The following is a 24,527-nucleotide window of genomic DNA, read 5'->3' as shown; positions in this document are numbered from 1 at the left end:
ATTGAAAAGCGCACAAACACGCCCAAACTTTCCCTACATAATAAGTGGGGAGACTATTTTAATAACTTAAAATTGTGACCATATATTTATACTTCTGAGACTTAACACGGGGCCACATTGGAGGAGTAATTGTTGCAAAGAATTTCCATAAAGATTTTATTTCTACCGTCACTGTTTTGACCATTCTGCCCCTAACTGTTTGTTAATCCTCCCTGCAAGAGGAAACATTGTAGGATAAATGTATTAAAAGCAAATTCGTAAATTCGTCGTCACTCAATCCATCTTCATATCAATCTCTCTCCTCGTTTTCTATTTCCTTTGTTCAGTTATGGTCCGATTCGCGGACTTCGCTTTCTCCGGTTCCTTGAGATATCGGAGCCTCTAGAGGGTTCAAATCGAGCAGTTCTGTTAGGATCTCCATTGACGCTCGACTGTTTGAAGCTCGCTATACAGTTATTGGCAGCGATACTGAGTGGGAGAGAGTGAGTAAGGTGAGGTGAGTTTGTAACTTTCTATGGCTTGTGATGCTGTTTACGCATGAGGTATGCGAAAGGTTTAACTCTTACGCGATTGTATTTGTTTTACTATTAGAATTCGGTGTGTGCTCAATGTTGCAATTTTAATTGCTGTTGTAGGTGCCTAGGTTGATTTCTGTTTGATTGTGATGAAGGATTGATTGTTAATATGGATGAGGATTTTTTTTTATTTTTTTAAAGATCAGTAAGTGAATATGTTTCCATCTTTGATCGGGTCCTTCTTGAAGAAGGATTTAAATTCTTGCAGGGATATTTGAGTATCATTGATTCGCGATTAGGTTACTGAAAAAAGATATTATGAAGCAGAACTGCGTCTCCATGATGCATAAAGCTGATGAGAAAGATTGGTAATGATGTCTTGGCAGAATCTGCTAGACTGTGTAGCACATATATGGTTCTGCGCTATCTACGTAGCTTTAAATCCTGTGATGTGAACATTGCCTGTTTTCATTGCTTTGTTGCTAGACTGTGTAGCATATATATGGCTCTGCTTTATCTACGTAGCTATAAATCCTGTGATGTGAACATTGCCTGTTTTCATTGCTTTGTTGCAAGATACTTGTTCCTATGGTCTCCTATATCCGAACTATTTGGTCTAGCTCTCTTTAATCTTTTAAAAAATAACGCAACCGAGGTTGGATGCTATGGAGCACTTGAAAGTTGATGTGTGATTGTTGGCCCTAAAGTTATATTTGGGGGAAACGAAATCTTTTTGGTTTGTTCCAATTTCTTAACCAAGTATATGCCAATTTGCCTATTTGATTTCTTGAGAGTTGAGATGACATCCTTTATTGGCTCCACTTAGTTGGTACCGGGATTTGACTCCTATGTGCTCAACATTTCCATTTGTGCCTCTTTTGAGGTCGTATTACCAACAGTTACATGTAGTCATATAACTTTATTCTAGGGCCAACGTAAAATTTTGCCAAACTTATGAATATGAGTCAAAATGAGAAATTCGTTGGGGCATTCGTGGTTCGTGATGCGTTGCATCAGGGCCTAGGCGCAGCGATAAATGAGCGAGGGTTTGCATGGGCGTACCTCGATAGCGATGTGTTGCATTGGACCCCGGGTGTAGTGATTAATGGGCAAACGCATGGTAGGACGTCCCCTGCAAGTGACGCGCTGCATCGGCGTCTAAATGGAGACATATACACTTGGAACATAGGGTCACTAATCATGGGTAAAGCCATAATTATAGGATTAGGATAGACACATGGAACATAGGGTTACTTACAGGTAGATTTTTTGAATTAGTTGACACTATGATTGGACGTAGTGTTAACAATTAACAAAATATGTCTACATGAGACTAAACGGGTGGTTGAAAAATCTAGACGGAATGACAGATTGAGAACACATGTTATAAATTACATTTACGATACACTGAAATGAATAGAAATAGAAATGGTGTGGGTATAGTAATAGATAAGATGTAGAGAGAAGCAAAAAATATTATAGGATCTTAATGGGCAAGTGCTTATATCCCGCAAATAAAATTAGATGAAAATACCAATAAAGAATTTTGGGATAATCTTGATATGGCAAAGAAACATGGTGGTGGAATGAGGATGTTAAAAAAGCAATTAAGACTAGGCAAAAATGTTGTCAAAAAAAGTTGCATAATGGTAGAGACAAGAATAGTTATGAAACGTACAAAGTAGCTACAAAAGAAGCTTAGAAGATTATATGAGCGACATGTCATAAAGCAAATACTGTGTAATATAACAAGTTAGATAAAAGAGAGGAAGAAAAAATTATTTTTGAGCTATCTAAAATACGAGAAAGGAAAATCAGGGACCTAAAATCATGCAAAGGGCATCAAAGATATATATGATTGAGTTTTGGTGAAAGACGTAGAAATTAACGAGAGGTGGAGAAGTTATTTCAATGAGCTGCTTGATGGAAGCTAAGGAGGGTACATCAAAGATCTCCATCTCTCTCATGAGAGTAAGGATCCTTGGTATTTAAGACGTATTAGGGTGATTGAAGTGAAGAAAGTCTTAAGGAGAATGAAAGGGGGTAAAGCCATGAGATCTGATTAAATTCCAATTGAAGTGTGGAAATGCGTAGAAGATGTAGTATAATATGGCTAACTAAGCTATTCAATCTAAGACTCGTAGAATGCTTGATGAATGAAAGGGAAGCACTATAGTACCTATATACAAGAACAACAATGATATTTTAAGTTATAACAATTATAAGGGCATCAAGCTTATGAGCCATATTGAAACTTTGGGAAAGAGTTGTGGAACGGAGATTGAGATCGATATTTACGATATCTTAAAACAATTTGGTTTATGCCGGGACGATCCATAATGGAGACGATAGTTTTATTAAGGAGTCTTGTGCACGGGAGTTGTTTACCTTTTACAAGCAACGAGATGTTTCTTATTTATATGATTAGTAAAATTCTAATTATTTACTGCTTAACATTGACATTTACTGTGATTATTGCCTCACATCACTGTTTTTCTTTTAGTGCTGGGGCTGTGACCTACATTCCTTTTAATATCTTATGCTACAGTTGTCTTCTTTGTTTTATTTCCAAACTCTGCTAACTATTAGCTATGGGAAAAGGGAAGCAAGATGGATTGAACATTGATTTTGCATATGGCAGAATTATTTACTCTCCTATTCAAGAGGAAGTTGCTTGCAGTTGCTGATATATTCTGGTAGGAGGAAGTTCCTTTTACAGACATGCCTTCTCTTCAGCTCCTGCATTTAACCGAGCATGGGCGAAGTCTTATGGTTTCAAGAAGGTATACTGTTCTATTTTATGTTTTTCCCTAAAGATGTTGAATCTAAATGTGCAGTCAGATAATTATCCATCATATTTTGCTGTTGAAATTGTTTCTAAATGAAAAAATTGGTGCTGCCTTATATGCTTCTTGATAAGTTAATACCTTTACAAGCATTAAATGACCTTTGGATTCAGAGCTTGATTGACTGGAACTTAGGTCTTTGCAATTTTTTGCAATATTCTTGTTTATGATGTTCAATGTGCTACATGTGTAAGTGGTTGCTATTCAATATTCATAAATGCAACATTAGGTGACTATCACACCTCTGCCCTTAACCTGTTTTGTCTTTGATGCTTTGAACTCTTGAAACTCTTGGAAATGGGTTTCACTAGAGTCTCTGTGAAATTTTCTGTCATATTTAGTAGTAAACAATTACAATGGACTAGATGGTGCCAGGCTCCGATGATAGTCACTAAGTCATTGGACTTAAGTTGTAGAAAACCATTTCCTTGTAACATCTGCTTTCCAAAAGCCCTCTGCTTGTTTTAATTTTTTTTATTTACTTAGCTAATAAGTGCATTAGGATTGACAATAAATCACGGCCAGGATGCCTAATTGTTCTCTTCAATGCAAAAAGCTGAGTGTTCAATTCTTATTTTAACTATCCTTCATTGAAATTTGATTCAATGCAGAGGTTCTTACTTATAGGATTCAGAGTAGTGCTGACCAACATTACAGTTTTTTGGATATTGGGTTGAATCTTTCGTGTTGTTTCACTGTATATTGTAGCAAAAAATATCAGGGCCATTTTGTGCGACTTTGGTCTTCTAGTGTTTGTGAGTTGTGACTATTTCTAAATTAAGTGCATGATATTTTTATCTGATTTGGCAGGTTCTTGGGTTATTTTTTGTCTTCTTGCTGCCTCCTTCCCTTTAAACTCCTTAGACTTTGATGAGGTTAGATAGGATTTTCTTGTTTTTCGTCTTATTGAAGTTACACACCAAACGTATTGGTTTCTGAAGGAGGGGTCTATGGGACCCTTTTGTTTAAGTATGATCCTCATGCTGATTAACTTTTTGAGTATGAAAAAGAAGTTGCTGATCTTGTAACCAGCCATTCACAAGACTGTTCTGTGTATTTTGTTGTTACATTTTCCATCCTTATTAACATCTACCAGGATGCAAAAGTGGGTAAGGTGCATGATATTCATTCCAGTATATATTAATTTCATTTGTTACTCTAATTTTGCATGAAACTTATTCTCGAGCATATAATCTCTCCCTTATGCCCTAAGGGTATCTATAATATTTCTTGAGCACAGGAAAACTCTACTGGTTGCCGCTGGTATCTTAGTGGCTGGGGGAACTGCTGCATATGTGCAGTCACGATTTAGCAGTAAGAAGATTGATTCAATTCATCATTACAATGGGCTTGGAGATGATAAAGAAAAATCAGAGAAGGCAGTTTCGGATGATAATAATAGAAAGAAAACTATGCAAAAGAGAGGAGGAATAAAGTCTCTTCAAGTCTTAGCTTCAATTCTTCTATCTAAGATGGGCAAAATGGGTGCAAAGGACCTTTTGGCTTTAGTGTCCATAGTGGTGAGTTTTCCTGTTGTACACTCTAAAGTACAATGTTTTTCCTATAATTTGGTCCTTTTGGCTTTTCTTATTGTGACTCGTACTTGTTGCATGCCCTATCGCTTTCTCTTTTATACAATGTCTTAAGCCTAGTTGTCTATTGACCATGTTAAATGAGTAGTCCATAAGTTAGTGGTTTTCTGGTTTGCCATGCTCCATGCTACATCATTATGATGTCATACATGTAATAATTTGTAATTGGATATGGTGGATATAAAGAATCGTCTTGATGCTCATAAACGAAATCTTCTAATCCACCTTTTCTGTTTGTGGTGGACATATCCATACGAACTTGGGCATTACTTGCAGGTGTTAAGAACTGCTTTGAGCAACAGATTAGCCAAGGTTCAAGGATTTCTATTTCGTGCTGCTTTTCTCCGACGTGTGCCATTATTTTTCAGGCTGATATCAGAAAACATTTTGTTATGTTTCCTTCTGTCAACTATGCATTCTACATCAAAATACATTACAGGGACCTTGAGTCTTCGTTTCAGAAAAATATTGACTAAACTTATCCATGAAGATTATTTTGAGGTAGGTACGATCACTACTTATGCAAGTATTATTTTTATTCACTGATCTTTACAATTTTCTTACAGTGGTCTTATTCCAATTTAGTTCCGTTGCATGGTTTTCTCTAAGGGTTTCACGCCTTTCATGTATTAGTGGAGTTAAGTTTATCTTATATGAAGATTAGTTTTTCCTGCCATCAATAGAAATACAAAAAATCATGTTGGGGAAGTCTGGACTTCATTATGTGTTCCTTACTTCGTCACTTGACTCTGTGACGTTGCAAGTTTTAGTTGTCAAATATGCTTTCCCTGTGATGCCTGTGCCTTCTTCCTGTTGAAAATTATCGTCTTTTTGTGTTTTTCTTCCTGGGAAATGCCCTATCAAGGTTTTTAGTGTCCAGTTATTCTTGTATAATCGATTCTTCCAGAATCAGGATATGCAATCAATCTTCTTATGCAATTGCAAATACACACGCTATTATTTTCCATCACAAGGCAAAGCTGTATTGGTGACAGAATTGTTTAGTGAGTGCATAATTGTTTGTGGTCTTCAAATCCCCTTTGATGTGTTTCATTTGTCCTTTTGTATGAGTTGCAGAACATGGCGTACTATAAAATATCACATGTTGATGGTCGGATTACTAATCCCGAACAAAGAATTGCTAGTGATGTACCAAAGTTCTGTTCAGAGTTAAGTGAGCTTGTACAGGATGAGTTGACAGCAGTTACTGATGGTCTGCTTTATACTTGGAGGTTGTGTTCATATGCCAGTCCAAAATATCTTTTATGGATTTTGGTAAGTCAAATATTTCTTGTTTATTGAGTTATTCGCTATTTTTGGTCTATTCTTGATCTTTCTCTGCATGGCATCGGTTTCTACTCCCTCATTTACGTATGATGTTTTGGAGGCATATGTTTTTGGAGCGGGAGCAGCTATTAGAAATTTCTCTCCTCCTTTTGGGAAATTAATGTCCAGAGAGCAACAATTGGAAGGGGATTATCGGCAGCTTCATTCACGGTTAAGGACCCATGCAGAAAGTATAGCCTTTTATGGTGGAGAAAGTATAGAAGAATATCACATTCAGCAAAAGTTTAAGAATCTTATAAGGCACATGAGAATTGTTCTACACGACCATTGGTGGTTTGGAATGATTCAGGACTTCTTAGTAAAGTATTGTGGTGCTACTGTTGCTGTGATATTGATTATTGAACCCTTCTTTGCTGGCCATCTTCGACCTGACTCGTCAACTTTAGGGCGAGCAGAAATGTTAAGCAATCTACGGTATCACACCAGTGTCATAATATCACTATTCCAAGCTCTTGGAACTATTTCTGTAAGTTCAAGGAGGCTTAACCGTCTCAGGTATTTCTCCTCAATTTTGATTCTTTACAGTTGCCTTAAACGGAGATCTGATGAGCAATATAGATTTGAGCAATTACTGACTGATAATATTTAAGATCTCTTGCACCATGCATCTTTTTTGGATGGTTATGGCAGCACTTGCTTATATATGACTTTATGGTAAACTCCCATGCTTCCAAAACATTTCCTTTCCATATCCTCCATAAGACTGTTAATGTATGAATACTGGAAATGGGAAAAGCTCTTTGGGGAGACTGAAAGTGGATAGAGAAAAAGAGCAGGAGTAGACCAGATAGAAACTAAGGAGTAAAGAGAGGCATAATTTCTTGATTATCAAACACAGTCACAGAGTACCGATCTTTTCTGTTTATTATCTAATTGTTTATTTGTATCCAGTGGATATGCAGACCGCATACATGAATTAATGGCCATATCAAGAGAGCTTAGTTCTGATGGCAGATCTTCTCCAAAAAAAAATGGAAGTACAAGATACTTTACTGAAGCTAATTACATTGAGTTTTCTGATGTCAAGGTACTTGAAAATTTGTGGATTATCTAGCTTCTGTTGGTAGTATTATTTATGCACATTTCAGTTATTTGTGGTATTGCCTTGCAGGTTGTTACCCCAACAGGTAATGTGTTGGTGGAGAATCTGACTCTCAGGGTTGAATCGGGATCTAATCTATTGATTACAGGTAGATTATTTTACCTTTGCATACCTCTATGTAATGGGATAAATTCTCTCTCTAAATTTCTTTGCTCCTTTTTCCCTTTTTTTTTTTGTGAAAAAGCAAAAGCAGTTCTACGAATATGTACTTGTACATTTGCATGGGTCCTATTTGAACACCGATAGCCTTTGAGGTTATTAGTCTTACTCTAAGCCTCTGTATTCTAGGTTATGTCTTTATTTTTCTAACTTTGAACTCATCTATCAAACACCATAATCTGCAAACAACAAGTAGCAAGGATTTCATTTTGCTTCGATCTTGTAAGCTTATTCATCACTATAGCAGCAGAGAAAGTGCTCAACAATGACTTGATTTTGCTAGTCCTGGACTTGGTGGAGTTTCGCTCCAGATGGTGTAGGTTAAGGTGGACGCAATGTTGTATGACTGTGAGGTGAAGGTGCTTTGTGTGTGATTCAGTAAGTGCTAAGTGGATTTAGTGTGCAATATGCTTTGGGTGTTAGTTGATTGTTGTTAATGATTTGCAAGGTAGCTTTTTAAAGATGTGCCTTTAGCATTTCTTCTTTTTTAGGATAATTTTGGTCATAAGGTAGCTGCTATTACTTATTACCGCCAACATTCTCTAATTCTTCTGTACTCATCTTGAGCAGATGTTTGGGAGAAGTTAGTGCTTGCTATAATAGCATGTGTCTAATTTTTGTTTGATAAAATTTGAATTTGAAGAAGCCTGTTTTAATGAACGTCATGACTGGCTTAAACAGTCTAAAGTTTATGTGGTTATGTTACTCCCTGACTTCATATTTTTTGGGAACTGATCTTCTGTTAAGTGTATGAGTAGTAACTCTATATAGATTGGAAAGGAAGCCTGAATTCTCTACTGTCTAATTCTATATGGCATCGTGACTGGAAAGAACTAACATAGTTGGATGTGGATTCTAGCCTTTTTCTGATGATGAAGTAGAACTATCAAAAAGATATATGTATGTTGCATCAAGGGCCAAAACAACTTTTTTATTGGACATTGGCTATGTAACAGTGCTGAACTAAGAAAGTTTATTTATTTATTTGTATTGAAGGTCCGAACGGCAGTGGAAAGAGCTCACTTTTCCGAGTTCTAGGGGGACTTTGGCCACTAGTTTCTGGCCATATTGCGAAGCCTGGGGTTGGGTCTGATCTCAATAAGGAGATCTTCTATGTACCACAAAGGCCTTATACAGCTTTTGGAACACTTCGCGACCAGTTAATTTATCCTCTCACTGCAGATCAAGAGGTTGAACCACTCACACATAGTGGAATGGTGGAGCTGTTGAAAAATGTAAGAAATCTAGTCTCTTTTATACAAACATCTCCCTCTCATCTCTTTCATAATTATATGCATATTTTGTACGGCTCCTTACATAATCCTTGGTGTAAATTTTGTGCCCAATTTCTTAGGTTGACCTTGAGTATCTATTAGACCGTTATCCTCCTGAGAAAGAAATTAATTGGGGTGATGAACTATCTCTTGGAGAGCAACAAAGGTTGGGGATGGCCAGATTATTTTATCATAAGCCTAAATTTGCAATTCTTGATGAGTGCACGAGTGCTGTAACGACTGATATGGAAGAGCGCTTTTGTGCCAAAGTTCGAGCTATGGGTACTTCATGCATAACAATATCTCATCGTCCAGCTCTAGTTGCTTTTCATGATGTGGTTTTATCCTTGGATGGTGAAGGGGGCTGGCGTGTTCACTACAAGAGGTTAGATTTCTGAATCAGAGTCTGCAGAAGGTTTTTTTTTTTTTTTTTTATTTCCGTAGAATCTGCAAGTAGTGTTACTGAACTCTCTTTGAAAACTAGGGACGATTCTCCAGATTTAACACAAGGCAGCAGCAATGCATTGAAGTCTTCTGAGACGAACCGCCAAACTGATGCAATGGCTGTTCAACATGCATTTATGAATACTGGGAAGGTTAGAATCTTAAACTTGTTAATATTATCTGCAGTTTATGTTTTATTTGATCTATTTCACGTAGTATAGCCTTTCTGGTGGTTTGTCTAGGGTCTGGAATTTTCAAATTCAAGAGCACAATCGTACGTTTCTGAGGTGGTGGCTGCATCTCCTCACATGGATTGTGGAGCACCATTGTCTGTCATTCCACAGCTCAAAAGCACTCCAATGGTATTGCCCTTGAGAGTAGCTGCTATGTCTAAAATACTGGTAAGTACTGTGCTTAGAAGCCCTTTCATCATCCATCATGGTACTAATCATATGCTGCTTCTTAATTTTGTTAACTTCTGAAAATCTATTTCTTGCCTAATTGCCTACATTGTGTGAAAACTTGTAAGTACTATAGTGCTACTGTTCATGTGACTTCTTTTGTCATTTTGAGTTATTTTGTCCATCAAGGCTGTCATTTAGATCTCAATGCTACTCTTTCTTTTAGATCAATGTGATTGCTTTTGCTTTGTAATTAGGTGTGCCCCCCCTGTTGTCTTTATAATGCTATTCCTCTTATATTTTTAAAAAGATTCACTAGGTTCTGACCTGTACTAAAAAAACTTCTTAGGCATAACATGGTTGTCACTCCTTTTGAAAGGATCACTTGACATAGAATCTACTTCTGAACCATTGGTTCTCGGCTTCTCGCTTCTATTCTCAACGTGTGCTGTTATCCACCTGCAAGGTGTTTGGATGTTTGCTGGAGTAAATTGCCAATTACTAAAAACTCATCGTGGTCTTATCTGTATTCAATGATTTTGCCATTTTTCTGTGGCTGAAAATTTATCATGGTTCTTTCTTAGCTTTTTATCTCGTGCTTTCCAGGTACCGACTGTATTTGACAAACAAGGGGCACAACTACTTGCAGTTGCTTTCCTTGTGGTATCAAGGACCTGGGTTTCAGACCGGATTGCCTCATTGAATGGTACTTTTGTTTATTGTGGGGAAGGGGGATTTGAATTTGATTCTCAGAAGGGATCACGTGTCATGGTTGAATATCTGTGTTTTCTCAGGTACTACTGTAAAGTATGTTTTGGAGCAGGACAAGGCATCCTTCATTAGGTTGATCGGTATTAGTGTTCTTCAAAGTGCTGCGTCTTCTTTTATCGCTCCTTCGTTAAGGTAATTTCAATTTACCATACCTGACTTACTGTTCTCATGCTGTGAATTTGTTACCGAATCAAGTAATGTGTTTAGTTTTTAAAGTAGACATGTGACGTATATGGTTTATAATTATTTTTATTTTTTTCCTCCTTGGGAGTCGCATCTCAGCAATATTTGTACTTCATTTTCTTGTAAGTATGAATGTAACATATACTTTGGCTGCTCCCATGGATGTATTTTTCTCAGTTGGCAAAAGACTGGTTAAAATACCTTCGATTTGTATATTAGACAAGTAAAAGAGGAGGGACTGGGACTATGTTCTAGAGTGCACATATAGCACCTCCTATGTCCCTACTAAATTTGCACCTCAGTTCCTGGTTATTGAAACTAATTTACTTTGGAGTTGTCACTGCCCACTGGAGTTGGGTGTATATATCATCTTCCATTAACCAGTTGGAGTTGGATCTATGCATCATCTTCCAGTAACCAGTTGGAATAAGTTCTCTCCGAGAAAACTGGACAGCTGAGTTGGAGACTTCATGTGTGGACCTCATACCTGGCATTGATCCTCAAATTTTTGATCGAAGTCAGATTCCGTAATACTTCCATCATGGGCATCTTATTGGATCTCACATTGTATCTGTCAAATGCATGTGCCTTATTATGTTGATGAGCCTGTGTATTCCAGGGTAGCCCTTCTGACTGTAAAGTGAAAAGACAGACCAATTACTGCAGGTCTCATGCTTTTGATCACTAACAGAGCTCTAGGGTTCTGAAGCTGTCCTTTAATCATTTTTTTTCTTTCAGTCGTCTTCGGAAGTGGAGCTGAAAGAGAACTTATTAAGTGATACAAATTGCCTATGAGTGTGAAATGATATATACTTGCGATCTGTGTAGAAGTTCAAATTGATGAATTCTCACCCTTGCTACCTCTGCTCCTCTTCCTCTGCCTCTTCCTCGTGAAAAAATTTATATTTTTTTCTACAGGCACTTGAAAGCCAGACTGGCCCTTGGATGGAGAATTCGTTTGACTCAACATTTACTGAAGAACTATTTGAGAAAGAACACATTTTACAAGGTACTCCCATATGGTCTTACAGTCAATTTCTAATTAATCTTATTTCATGAAAAGGCAACAATGTGTGCATGTTTTGAAATCATTGCATGATATTGACATTGGTATATTACACTACTTACAAACACCTTTGGAGAAGTTCGGGATTCTCATATTCTGAGCTAAAGTAGTCATATTTTTCGAGAGGGATTTGATTATGTCAAGTGCTCTTCATCTTTTTTGGGTCTTTCATAATTGATTATGATAAAGTAGCTGAAGTTCGTGTAAGAGGCATCTCTTTGTAGGTCTTCCACATGTCACGCAAAAATGTCGATGCAGATCAAAGAATAACTCATGATTTGGATAAGTTAACAACTGACTTATCTGGATTGGTTACTGGAATGGTAAAACCGTCTGTTGACATCATATGGTGAGCACTTGAATTGTTTTTATTTAGATACTTGTATGAGCCTATCCACTTTCTTATATTTCACATTTTCTTAACTTTTTCTGTATATTTTTAAGGTTCACTTGGAGAATGAAACTGTTAACTGGTCGGAGGGGAGTTGTTATACTGTATGCTTATATGCTGCTTGGTCTGGGTTTTCTAAGAACTGTAACTCCTGATTTGGGTGAATTGACCGGTCGGGAACAAGAACTTGAAGGAACTTTCAGGTAATTTTCTTTGCTTTCTGCTCTCCTTTTTGTTGATGGGGCATAACATATGTACCTGGGTGGTGATTGGTGAAATATAGGTTCATGCATGAAAGACTTCGCACTCATGCTGAATCTGTTGCTTTCTTTGGAGGTGGGGCTCATGAGAAAGCTGTAAGCTACTTGGTCTTCACTTTGTATTGGTTCATCCTGAATTTCCAATTGATATTTCTACAATCTTGACCTTGCATTCTGACTAGAAGATCAGTTGACATTTGCATGCCTTGACGTCACTTGTTTTCTTGGCTTTATGCCTTTATCTTTTAACGTGGGGCGTAGATGATCTGAGACATGGAAGTTTCTTGGATCATGGTGGATTGACAGGTTTTTTTTTACAGAGATTCATTAGTATCTTAGCTACCATTTCAAAGGGGAATTGACTTCCTATTCCTGTGTTCCATGTGACACAAGTGCTGTTCTTATAGCATTTCCGAGTTGTATATGAGGAATTTTATTATTTTGGGAAGCATATGATTTTGTTACAAAATTATGTTTGGTCTGCTGCTTTACTTGTTCTAGGTTTTTTAGTTATACGGAAAATTCCAATTATAACGTAGTTGAAATTTGATACTTCTGGAAGAGGTAGACATGCTTTTTACCATGGTGTTAGCTTTGTGCAAGGCCAGTGCTTAATGACATACTATGTTTTTGGAATGGAACTGATATCTATTTTTTTTTTGTTTCTCATCTAGGGAAAATATAGTGTAGCTGTAGCTGTTTCCCCTTAGGAATGATATATTTTTTGTCTTTTACACAATTTATTATGGATGATTTTACATTTACAATGCACCAGCGGATGCATATTTCACTTTTTGTTTATGGTTTTATTACTTTCTCTGAGTTTATTCTATTTAAGCTGCATGTAAGAAGGATGATGAAGGTGTATCTCTCCTTCCCTTGCATTCATGGTAGCTATAGTAGTCTGGAGACATGTCTTGCTCTTTCTGTATTGACCAGTTGGCTCTTTGGAAAGTGTAGTGGCATGCAAAAGAATTCACAGAGGGTTGTCCTACTTGTGTCTCTGAATGTTTGGCTGGAGAATGACGGAAGGGCTTTTTGAGGGTATAGCAATCAACGACTAAATTCAAATCAAGTTTTAGGGTCTACTATATTTACCATCTGTTTTCTTGGGTGTCAACAATAGTATTGGAAACTTGGGAAATTCCTTAAGAGTTTGCTTTATTGAAATTCATAATTGCAGCCACTAGCCAGGACTCTCACCAGACATTTATATCTTCTCTTTTGCATTTCTTTACTTTTCTCTATTCTTTTAGGTGCTAACTTTAAGTTCAGCTTGTGTACTAATCTTTAAATAAAATGTTTGTACTTTGAGCAGATGGTTGAGTCAAGATTCAGGGGACTTCTTCAACATTCAATGTTACTTCTAAAGAAGAAATGGCTGTTTGGCATACTAGATGATTTTGTCACAAAGCAGCTCCCACATAATGTGACTTGGGGCTTGAGTTTGTTATATGCCGTGGAACACAAGGGAGACCGAGCCTTGAGCTCCACTCAAGGTGTGATTACCCTGACAACTAATTCGAATTGCTTTCCTTCTTACCCCCCACCCCTTCTCTCTATATATAAATGTGTGTGTTTGCGCACTTGCATGTGTGTTCCGGTCTCCCTCTATTTCTTGTATGTGTGCATACTCACTCTCATTCCTTATGGTATGCATGCATATGCACGCACTCATACACACAGCCATAGGTTCACAAGCACACTGACATTTACTAGCATAAAAATTTCAGGTGAGCTGGCACATGCATTGAGGTTCTTAGCATCTGTTGTATCTCAAAGCTTTTTGGCCTTTGGAGATATTCTTGAATTGCACAGAAAGTTCCTTGAGCTCTCTGGAAGCATCAACCGAGTTTTTGAGCTTGAAGAGCTTTTGGATGCTGCTCAATCTGGTACAAATTTAATTTTACGTTATATAGCATTTCGTTTATAATATATTAGAGGGCTTAATTGGTGCTGCATTAGTATTTCATGAAGCGCTTCATATGAAAGAGAGATAAAGAGAGATTTTAGTTAACATAATTAGTGCCATTTGTGTATTATAATTTTAGAAAACTTTTATATAGAGAAATGGGTAAACATGAATTCTCTTTAAAAAAATTTGAAGTATTTGGTTCAATTTATAAAAAATAAAAATATTGAGATTTTTTCTGGGTAAAAGCATCTCTCCTGATTTTGTGAGAGGATCTTCCAGCATCTTCTCTCCTTTTTTAAAAGTGCTTCCCTTAGTTTAACTAGCACCTACTATCTTTTTTTTATGAATAACAAAGACCTATTTAAGTTTCTCAATGTCAACTGTACTATGAAACAGGCACATAGTATTGAAATTTATTTTATTTGGGGAAGCAGGAGTCCTAGATACTAGTCTTCTTAATGTCCAAAAAGGAGAATTCTACGTCAACTTGGACATGCAGACGCTAAGATGATATAAGAATTTGTGTCCATGCTAGCCTGTGGAAAAACAGCATTGAAATGCATCCATTGGACTACTTTTCTCACACATCCCATACATTTCAACATTCAATTTCATATGATTGTCAAATCAAAATCGAAATTATGAGTTTTCCCCTCTTCTTTAGCACCCAAAAGGCCAAAACCAGCTTAGCACTGCCTGCCACCACTTCACATATCTTGAGAAGCTCACTTCTTGAGTTAGAGTCCTCCTAAGTTTGCTTGTTAAAGATGTATAACAGATTAACATCACTCCCCCATGCTTTATCCAATGACAAATTCAATTCAGAAAATTACTGGTTTTTCTGGAATTTATACTTGGTTTCAGCAAGACTTGGAGTCGTGGATTAATGAAATCAAATATGAGGCAATAAGAGGATGAAGATTGTTAGTGAAATGTTTGTCTTTTCATTTGGCCTTAATGTCTCTGGGTGTATTTACTCTCCTTGTGGAGTTTTCTTGCTAATAGCTTGGAAAACCTTTTTAAAAAGATTTGATGGTTTTAAGTTGAGTACATTCAGATTTTATAAGCATGGTAGTCCTTTGTCTAACATACCTTCTTATGTCACTGAATCATCAATTAGATAAACATTTTTTATTTTTTCCTTTTAATTGTTTTTTAATACATTTTTGCATCCATGCTAACAAAAGTACTGGCCATCCAGGGGATTCAGTCACTAATGGTCTCTTCTCATCCGGAAAGAGCAATCTTTACGCAGAAGATGCTATCTCCTTTGCCGAGGTGGATATCATTACACCAGCGCAGAAGATGTTGGCCAGGCAGTTGACGTGTGACATAGTGCCTGGGAAAAGCTTACTTGTTACTGGTTAGTTTAGCATATTTTTTCTTTAGATTGATATGCAAATTTGTGCTTGACATGCTTGAAACTTTTAAAGGTCCAAATGGGAGTGGGAAAAGTTCTGTTTTCCGTGTCCTGAGAGGTCTTTGGCCGGTCATTAGTGGAAGGCTTACCAAACCATCCCAACGTACTGAAGAGACTGGTTATGACATATTCTATGTCCCTCAGCGACCATACACGTGCTTAGGAACCTTGAGAGATCAAATTATTTATCCTCTCTCTCGCGAAGAAGCAGAACTAGTGGCATTAAAGTTATATGGAAAAGGTAAAGTACTTATCACTGAATGACATTGCCACTGTTATGCTAACTAGTTTCCATCATAGTGTTTCCTTTTTTTAAGATGACAAGCATTTTAAGTTTCTCCAGTTGAAGCATTCATGAGTGCCATTGTTTATGCTGGTCACTATTTAGTTGACAAGTTTTGGCATTGCTCTTGCTTGCATAAAGATGCTATCTGACACTAGTGCAAAAGTTGGCAAGAAATTGTATTAGGTAGTGTTTTGACTGCTGATGCAACGAGAATTTTGGTAACCTTATGCAGTAATCTGCCTTTTAAATTAACTCTGACTGCTTTCAAGAGCTCTCTGTTAAAGCAGCAGCGTATTTCAAAATTGGTATTTAATGCTTTATTTTTCAGTAGTGTGCTGCCATTATCCTAAAAGCTCAACCTGTGGTGACACTGGCAATACCATTCGTCACTTTAAGAGAGCCCTGTATGCATCTAAAATTGTATGGTATAATGCTTAGTATATTTGGCTGAGACATTATTGGTTCAGTCTATGATTGATACTGAGAATTTTTTGCTGCGCTTAATTTCAGGGCAACAATATGCCGACTCTACAAACCTTCTGGATGCACATTTAAAAACTGTTCTGGTGAATGTTCGATTAAATTATCTTTTAGAGAGAGGGGAAGATGGTTGGGATGCTAATCTCAACTGGGAAGACATGCTCTCTCTGGGAGAGCAACAAAGATTAGGCATGGTGAGTGAGTAGCATTCTTGTTTGGGAGACCATTTTACAATTAAATTAGTGATTTTATTCATTGTTTGATTTGTTACTTTTATTGTAATAGGCACGACTATTCTTTCACAAGCCTAAATTTGGCATCCTTGATGAGTGCACCAAGTAAGCTACCAAAACTCTTTATTTTTGTTGCTTTAAAGAAACTACTTTCCGGTTATGTAACCGTTTATTGATGCTTGATTATGTTGTGAATGGCAGCGCCACCAGTGTTGATGTTGAGGAGCAACTTTATAGACTTGCTACTGATATGGGCATAACAGTTGTTACGTCCTCACAGGTAATGAGTTCTCAACTTATGTTGAAAGATCCTACCGTGTTTCAATCTGAGTTCTCATCAGATTTATGACCTATAATTTGTTTTATCGTCTTATGCATTTGCACCTTACATATCGTGCTCTTTGATTTAATACTTTCTCAGCGTCCAGCTTTAATACCATTTCATTCCATGGAGTTGCGGTTTATTGATGGGGAGGGAAACTGGGAGCTTCGTTTAATTAAGCAGTGATTAGCTATGGAATCGGCATTGTACTACCCCTCTGTACATGCTATTACAACGCTGACTCTTACACATGAAGCTGTGGACAAGTCATACTAGAGTCACACAAATTCAGTGCAATTGATTCATCTTAACATAAATCTTCATTTGCTGATATTTCTCTCCAAATTCAAGTAGATTGAGATGGAGATGCCATCCTATCCGTACCCCGAAGCTAGCCATTTTGACATGCTACAAGTTGCCGTTATTTCCAGCAACGCTTATGGATGAAAAGGAGAAGTCAATCCACATCAGGAGCATAGAAGTAATTTGGTACGATTCTTAAGTTAAGGATAAATGGATTAGAGTAGTATACAGATTGATCGTTCATGTACAGCCTTTTCTTTGTTGTAATTTTTTTGGTTAGGGTATTCAAGATCAGATGCCCACCAAGCCTCAATTATTTTTAATTAGTCCCCCATGAGTAACAGGTCCACATATTTCACATGGACTGGTGTTCTCTTCCTGCTGCCTCTGCAGAGGGTAGAATTATTTCACTCTCTGTCCTGTATTGATAGTTTTGAGCCCTCAAGTCAGCAGAAGTCCAATTGGCTTGAATGTGGGGATTACATTTTTTAGCATAATATAATAGCACTTGTTCATGGAAATGTTTACCTCCATTTGTTTTCACTAGATAATAATCGGGCGGCTTGAATTCTTAGTCCCTAATTAATTTTTCTTTTTGGAGGCAATTAGTCCCTATTGACTGGCTATTGAAGGTATTTGTTTGTTAACTGTTGTGGCAGAAAGCTGCGTGTCCGTTGTGGGAGCGTGGGATTTTGCCAGGATAAATCGTGCGCCTCCCCCTTTATGAGGTCATGGGTTTATGTTGAGTTAGAAATTCGCGTGTCCGCTGTTAGAGCGTGCGACCCTCCTCAACATCAAATTAATTATGCTCTGGGGGCTGTGGGCTCATGCCGGAGCCTCGTTGGGCCTAGACCTAGTGGTGCGGGTTGTTCGTGGCTTGAGGTTTACACCTGCTCAACCATCCAAAGAGCATGTTGCGTTAGATAATTTCTCGGTTAAAAAAATTGAAGGGATTCGTCTTTTCATTGAAGGCGCTAGCAATAGTAACCAACGTTACGAGGAAGATCAATAGTCATTGTTCATCCTCCCACATGGTGTGGGTTGTTTTGGTGGTCGGATAATGAGGAATATCAATAGTCATCGTTCATCCAACGTGGTGAGAATAATGTTCTACAGTTCTGGGGTGAATGATGTTGGAAGACATTATTGGCATATGAAGAGTAATGCCAATGTTTGTTGGATGATGTTGGAAAGCATAATTATCCTGCTAACGTGTTAATCACAATTCTCATCTCTCCTAATAAATCAACAAACTTTTTGGCTAAACTACTATTAAAGGTGATGTTTTAGAGATTTCATCTAGTATTCTTATCTACTTTTTATGCTATATATGTAATGGCACAGTGAGTATCCTTTTGAAGATCTCCTAGGGATACATACAATCTTTTTTGCTTTAGTCCTTTTGAGTTGTCAGGTCAAAATTTGTGACTTGTAATAAAAAAAAAATTTTAAAAATGATTTGTTAGTGCTTAATCACAAGTGTTTAAGCAATTGGGACTTATTATACCTTCCAATTGGGGTTTTGCCTATTTTGTAATCAATGACGTTGACAAACTAAGATAATTGTCTTAAGATACTAATCCCTCAATTTTTTCAACAAAATGACGGATCGTGTGATAGGTGATTAATCACTTGGGTGATAAGTTAGTGGTGAATTTTTGACACTTACAAGCAACCACAATGGTTGCTCTTTAATGGTTCAAAGGTGTTATTTCACGTATCTCTTATTGGGCCAAGTAAAAAAAGTGGGCTACAATGGTGATGATTTCTTGTTTCAAAAATGTTGGGCCAACTTTGCAAGAATGGACGTGTCAATGCGTTCTTGTTGGCTCATTTTATTCCAATTGGGACCCACTTCAACATATACACACACATTCTTACACAAAAATCAATATCGGGTTTAACCTCTATTACACAAAAATAAAGCAAGTAAATTTACACCATTGTACTAATAAGTTTTGTTGGCACAACCACATCAACAAAACATATCCCCAATATAATCACATCAGCAAAACACAAATCCCCATACATTACTCATGCCCCATCAAAAAGCCACCATTGTAGTTGTTCTTATTGTATGGACTCATAAGGTACGGTATTCAATTTTCACTAAAAACAATACCCTTGTAGCCACATTGGGTGCATACTCTTGTGGTCACGCATCACTGTCATCTCCCTAGGAGCATGCCCTTGTAGCCAAAATACCGTTGTAGTCACGCGTTATTGTCATCTCACTGAGAGCATATCCTTGTATCCACGCGTCCCTATAGATGATGGAAACTTATGAAAACTTATGTGTGTGCATGCGGGTTTGATGGCAAAAAAAAAAAAAAAGATGTGATTGGTGTTCTTAGATATGACAAATTCCTCTACAGGAAAAAAGTTTCTAAAATCCCATAAACTGTTTCCCTCCCTTGCTTTATTGTTTTAAGGATTCAGGACCTTAGAGCATGTCCAATGAACACTTGAAACATAGTTTTCAAGTGTCCAAAAGTGAACTTTATGGAAAATTTAGAGTGCTAGAGTTCTACAATTGATGAAAATGAACACTTGAAAACACACTTTCTTGATAATGACACTTGTTTTATAGGTTGTTGTGAAAAATGACACTTGAAATATGAAGCATGGATATAGTTGATGAATAGTGAAAGAGAGATGATGAAAAGGAAGAGAGATGATAAAAGTAAGAGAGAGATGATGGAAAGAAAGAGAGAGAAAATAGAGAAATGAGTTTGAAGTGTTGGAAAGTATAAAGTATTGATGGATAATGTATATTGTGAGACCCATTCACTCAATTAAATTATGCCACTCAAGATAGAGAAGAAGAGAGATAATGGTTTTGAAGTGTTTGATATTTGGTTTACCACTGGAGTTGCTCTTGGGACATATTTTCAATTATTCTGTGAGGTTAAGAATTAAAATAAATAAATTTTTTGGATTTATTGCTTCCAAAAATTACATAAAATTTTAGATCTGACCCACGTTATCATATTATATGGAATCAAAGATACTGTTAAAATCTGATCAAGATCCTCATTGATATTCATCTATATAATATTTGCAACTGAGATTTTGCAAGACCCACTTACATATATATTTTATGCACATTGCAGCTTCCTCAAAACCCACTATCACCTTCTCTCCACATCAATAGATACATACATTGTACACACACCCAATATATATATATATACACCCCCACAACCCCAATTCATCAACACACACCAAAGCCAGAGATTGCTTTCAAAATACAAAACGCACAAATTCAATTCTTTCTCTGATCTGTCTCTCAATGGATGCTCTTCAGTCTCTTCGTTGTGAACTGAAATTTGTTCGAGCAAGAAACCTTGAATTCAAGTCAAATGGTACTCTCTTTGTTAGGTACTATATCTCTGCTGGTAATGGCCAGAGAATTCGAATGAACAGTCGAGAAATCTCTACAAAATCAGGCCTTGTTTGGAACGAATCCTTCTCTTTGGAGTGCACAGGAACCCAAGAATCCATTGACCATCTGAGGCACGAAACTGTGGCTTTCGAGCTGAGATGGAGGAAGAACAGAGTGCCAGTTCTTGGGAGAATTGGGTCTTCCCAGGTCATAGCCAGAGCTGAAGTTCCATGGAAAGATGTTTTTGAGTCGCCAAAAATGGAGATTGAGAATTGGGTTGTGATGAAATCCATGAAAAAGAGTTGCGTTGTTGAAGGTCTAAAGCCTCCTGGTCTGTTAGTAGGAATGAAAGTTGAAGTTCCAACAATGGTGGAGATGGAGAAGCAGAGCAAGAGAAACAATGGAGTTCTGAAGAAATTAGAGGATCATCATCATGAGTATTGTGGATGCGAAGGTGATTGTTTTGATGATGATCGCTATGATGTGTTTGCTCTAGTGGCTGCTTTGGAATTGGATGCTCTGTAGTACAAGAAACAGGGCTTCATCAATTTATTTTTTTTTTTTGAATTTTGTTTGTAATAGATTTTGAACACAATTTAGGAATTCAATATTTGGCTAAACCATATTCCATGTCCTTGGAGTTACACAATTTTCTTCGATTTTCTCGTTTATATTCTTAAAGTTCAAAATTTTTCGTATATGTGCTTAATGTTACAAAAACTACCCATTTATGTCCCGATTTCTCTTTTCTAGGGATGAGCGCTAGAATCTACTTAGTTAGCAACCAAAAATGATAGCGTGCGTCACATACCATTGTAATTCATGATTAAAAAAGTAATGCCACATCGGTATTTTTAAAACCCAACTCATCAAAAGCCCTAAATTGGTAAATCAAGTCAAATCCTCCCCTCCTTTTTCTTCTTCCAAGCAGGATCAATTATAATCTAGCATGATAAAGCGGGATTCAAATCATCGACGTTGAAGATACCATCGAGTTATTTCTTAGTTAAATGTATTGACATCCAATTCTATGTGTGTTAAAATTGACCGTTATGAAGAGGTTGGGAGCTGTAAGGCTGTAACGGTAATTCAGATCTTCTATGCTCTATTTAAAAATTCAAAAACTAGTGTATATTTTCTTTTTCAAATTTTAAAATTCATCAAAATTTAAATATTTCAAAGAGACAATCTACTGATTAAGGACTCCACAACCCAGAAACATTCCCAGCAGAGGCAGAGCTCACTCTCGGCGACTAACAATGGAGAGAACACCACCTGTGAGGAAGAAGCATTTTTCCACCGCAGACCTCCTTACTTGGCCCGAGGTTCAACCGTCTGACTCCGCCCGCTCCTCCCATCGCTCCGGTGCTCGTTCACACCAGGTACCCTGCAATGCACAAATGTGTACGGTTTATCTTTGTAAATTTTGAGGGTGTAAATATTTCTGGGCCCCTTGGGCCTCCCCTAAAAGGTCTATTAAGGGGAGAAGGGGCTTGCTTCTATATACAGACACTTTGCCTGGTTTACAACCGATGTGGGATATTTCATCCTAACAGAGGGGAGCTAGGGTTTCTGACATTGTTCGATTTTCCATGCATTTTCAGCCGTCGGATGGAATCTCTAAGGTGCTCTTTGGAGGTCAGGTTACTTAAGAAGAAGCTGAGTCTCTCATGAAGAAGTAAGATCTGCTTCTGTTTCGTGCTAAAATGATTGCTTGCCTTCTATTTGTAATTTTGGTTCAAGTTTCTTGTTTTTCTAACATGTTAGTCTATTTGCAATATCGATATACTGTTGCATGCTTTTTGTTTGAATTTGCATGTTTTGTTGTATTAGACTGTTTTGGCGATCTGTACCAAGTTTCTTAATTTGGTTGTTTTTTGAGCTCGAGAACTTGGACTCAATAATGAAAGCTTCTCAATCCTTGACAGATTTTGATCTGTTATACTTATGTGTCAAATTATAAGTTTAATTCTTCTTCTTTTTTCATCTTTTGATTTAGCACTTTTGTATGTGGTTTGTTTGGCTAATCTCTTTAATAGATTGATTACATTCTAATTTGCAATGCAAGATGGAATGAAGAAAATGTAAAATGGGAGATATTATTACTTTAAGTGGTATTAGAAAAAAGAAATTATAAATAGCTCTTATTGTTTCTGTTGTCCAGATTAGGCAAAGTTTTCTATGAAAATGGTGGATTCCAGTGGCCTATCTTCACTCTTTCTAGGTTATAACTTGGATGGAATGGGCATCAAGACTTCCATTAATAGAGTGCAACGTACATGACGAGAGGAAACTGGAACTTTTTGAAGCAATTGCAGGTCCTTTATTTGACCAGTTGCTTGAAATTTTTAATTTTCTTATTCAAGTTTAGGACTGTACCCCGTAGTTCCATCAATGGCTGTAGTTGCGATATCAACAATAAGTATTGCTTTTTGCCATCTAAGCTCATCTAGAACTGTTTTCAGTGTGATTCTCAGGAAACCTTGTTCAGGGTATAAGTGGAAAGAGATGACTGGCAGTGGTATATTTGCTGCCAATGGTGAAGATGATACATCAGATTCTGCTGCTACGAGTCCTAATAACAGAACGAATGTGCTTGGCTATCAGGTATGTGTGAGGTCTCTCTGTTATTTGCTGTTGTGAAGGCAATACCTATTTTTATAGGTTCCTTGGTTTAACTGCCAGCAAGCAATAAATGGAATTAGCCAAATTTCATTCAATTCTGAGGAGAGCATCTCTCCAAAAAAACCTACCTCTATTCCTGAGGTAGCAAAGCAGCGGGAATTAAGTGGTACATTGCTACATGAGTCAGAGACAAAAAAATAACAAGCAGATATCAGATGCAAAGATAAAGGAGATTAGTGGGCATGACATCTTTGGCCCTCCTACTGAAAGTGTGCCTCAATCATTGGTTGCTGCACGTTCCTTGGAATCAAAAGAAGCTAAAGACCTTGGGGAGCCTGCACCTCGCAATGTGTGAACGGCTGTCAAAGTTTGCAACGTGAGTTACTTCTCGAGTTTATGAAAAAACTGTTCTTGTGTTTGTGTTTGGCTCTTCACTAGACTCTCATTCATTTCAGCTGTACTGTTTTGACCTGGATTGAAAGTTAAAAGATAGTTTATTGATTCCATTAGCAGGAAATTCAATTTAAATTTTTACTGCTCAAAGAACTCTTGGTTGGCAACGTTTAAGATCATCTATGGTTGTCGTGTTGCATCTGATTGTGAACTAAAATATCTGGGATTTGCATTTGTAATTTAATTTGGGCTTTTCTCATGACACTCAAACAGAAATTTTGGTTCTTTCACTGATGAAATTGGAGTTAATGTACTGTGCCCCATTTCTGTAGCCTGCTGGAGGACAGACTAGTATCTTATTCAGTGAAGAACCAGTCATCAAGACAGCAAAGAAAATACACGATCAGAAATTTGCAGAGCTGACGGGAAATAATATTTTCAAGGGAGATGTTCCTCCAGGGTCTGCTGAAAAACCTCTAAGCACTGCTAAGCTGAGAGAAGTAAGTGGCAATGATATATTTGCTGATGGGAAGGCAGAATCCCGCGATTACTTCGGCGGTGTTCGCCAGCCCCCTGGCGGTGAGAGCAGCATTGCATTAGTTTGAAACTTTGTCATCTTTTTGATACTAATGGTATACTATGTTAGACTGGATAATTGCTCTTCGTGCCTTGTGATGCTTTTTACTGTGATGGTGAAGTCATGTATGTGGGTAGTGACTTGTACACGGAGAATAAACAAACTAGCTTCAGATGTTCTTGAATTATTTTGGTTGTCCAGTCTCATGAGCCAGAAATGGCAGTTACTCGCGGGTTA

At 37.3% G+C, this 24,527-nt stretch overlaps 1 protein-coding gene and 1 pseudogene across 11 annotated transcripts; both read left to right on the top strand.

Annotated features, from left to right (window-relative positions):
- The first annotated feature begins 306 nt into the window (after window positions 1-306).
- LOC119998660 (ABC transporter D family member 1-like) lies at window positions 307-18,577 on the top strand. Of its 11 annotated transcripts, none has more exons than XR_005468281.1 (27): window positions 307-496; window positions 3,157-3,298; window positions 4,602-4,881; window positions 5,230-5,454; window positions 6,031-6,228; window positions 6,341-6,795; window positions 7,192-7,327; window positions 7,412-7,490; window positions 8,558-8,796; window positions 8,916-9,220; window positions 9,320-9,431; window positions 9,522-9,680; window positions 10,287-10,386; window positions 10,475-10,583; window positions 11,553-11,643; window positions 11,925-12,049; window positions 12,145-12,294; window positions 12,375-12,447; window positions 13,670-13,850; window positions 14,085-14,243; window positions 15,468-15,629; window positions 15,700-15,927; window positions 16,483-16,646; window positions 16,738-16,790; window positions 16,887-16,965; window positions 17,107-17,496; window positions 17,970-18,577. XR_005468281.1 is itself a non-coding variant. In XM_038846005.1 (27 exons), the coding sequence occupies exons 3-27, from the start codon at window positions 3,237-3,239 to the stop codon at window positions 17,191-17,193; spliced, it is 4,011 nt and encodes a 1,336-aa protein (XP_038701933.1). In that variant the 5' UTR covers window positions 307-491; window positions 784-883; window positions 3,157-3,236; the 3' UTR covers window positions 17,194-17,878. The 11 variants fall into 11 exon arrangements, 10 of the variants coding, with proteins under 10 accessions (XP_038701933.1, XP_038701934.1, XP_038701930.1 ...); XM_038846005.1 differs by lacking the exon at window positions 17,970-18,577 and adding an exon at window positions 784-883 and having other exon boundaries at window positions 307-491; window positions 17,107-17,878; XM_038846006.1 differs by lacking the exon at window positions 17,970-18,577 and adding an exon at window positions 764-883 and having other exon boundaries at window positions 307-491; window positions 17,107-17,878.
- A 3,344-nt stretch (window positions 18,578-21,921) lies between these two features.
- On the top strand, window positions 21,922-24,477 carry LOC119998088 (annotated as a pseudogene).
- Window positions 24,478-24,527: the final 50 nt, after the last annotated feature.

The sequence above is a fragment of the Tripterygium wilfordii genome, chromosome 5 (assembly GCF_013401445.1).
Source record: "Tripterygium wilfordii isolate XIE 37 chromosome 5, ASM1340144v1, whole genome shotgun sequence".
Taxonomy (NCBI): Eukaryota; Viridiplantae; Streptophyta; class Magnoliopsida; order Celastrales; family Celastraceae; genus Tripterygium; species Tripterygium wilfordii.
Note: the sequence above shows the minus strand (reverse complement) of the source record. Positions and strands in the feature narration are given on the sequence as shown.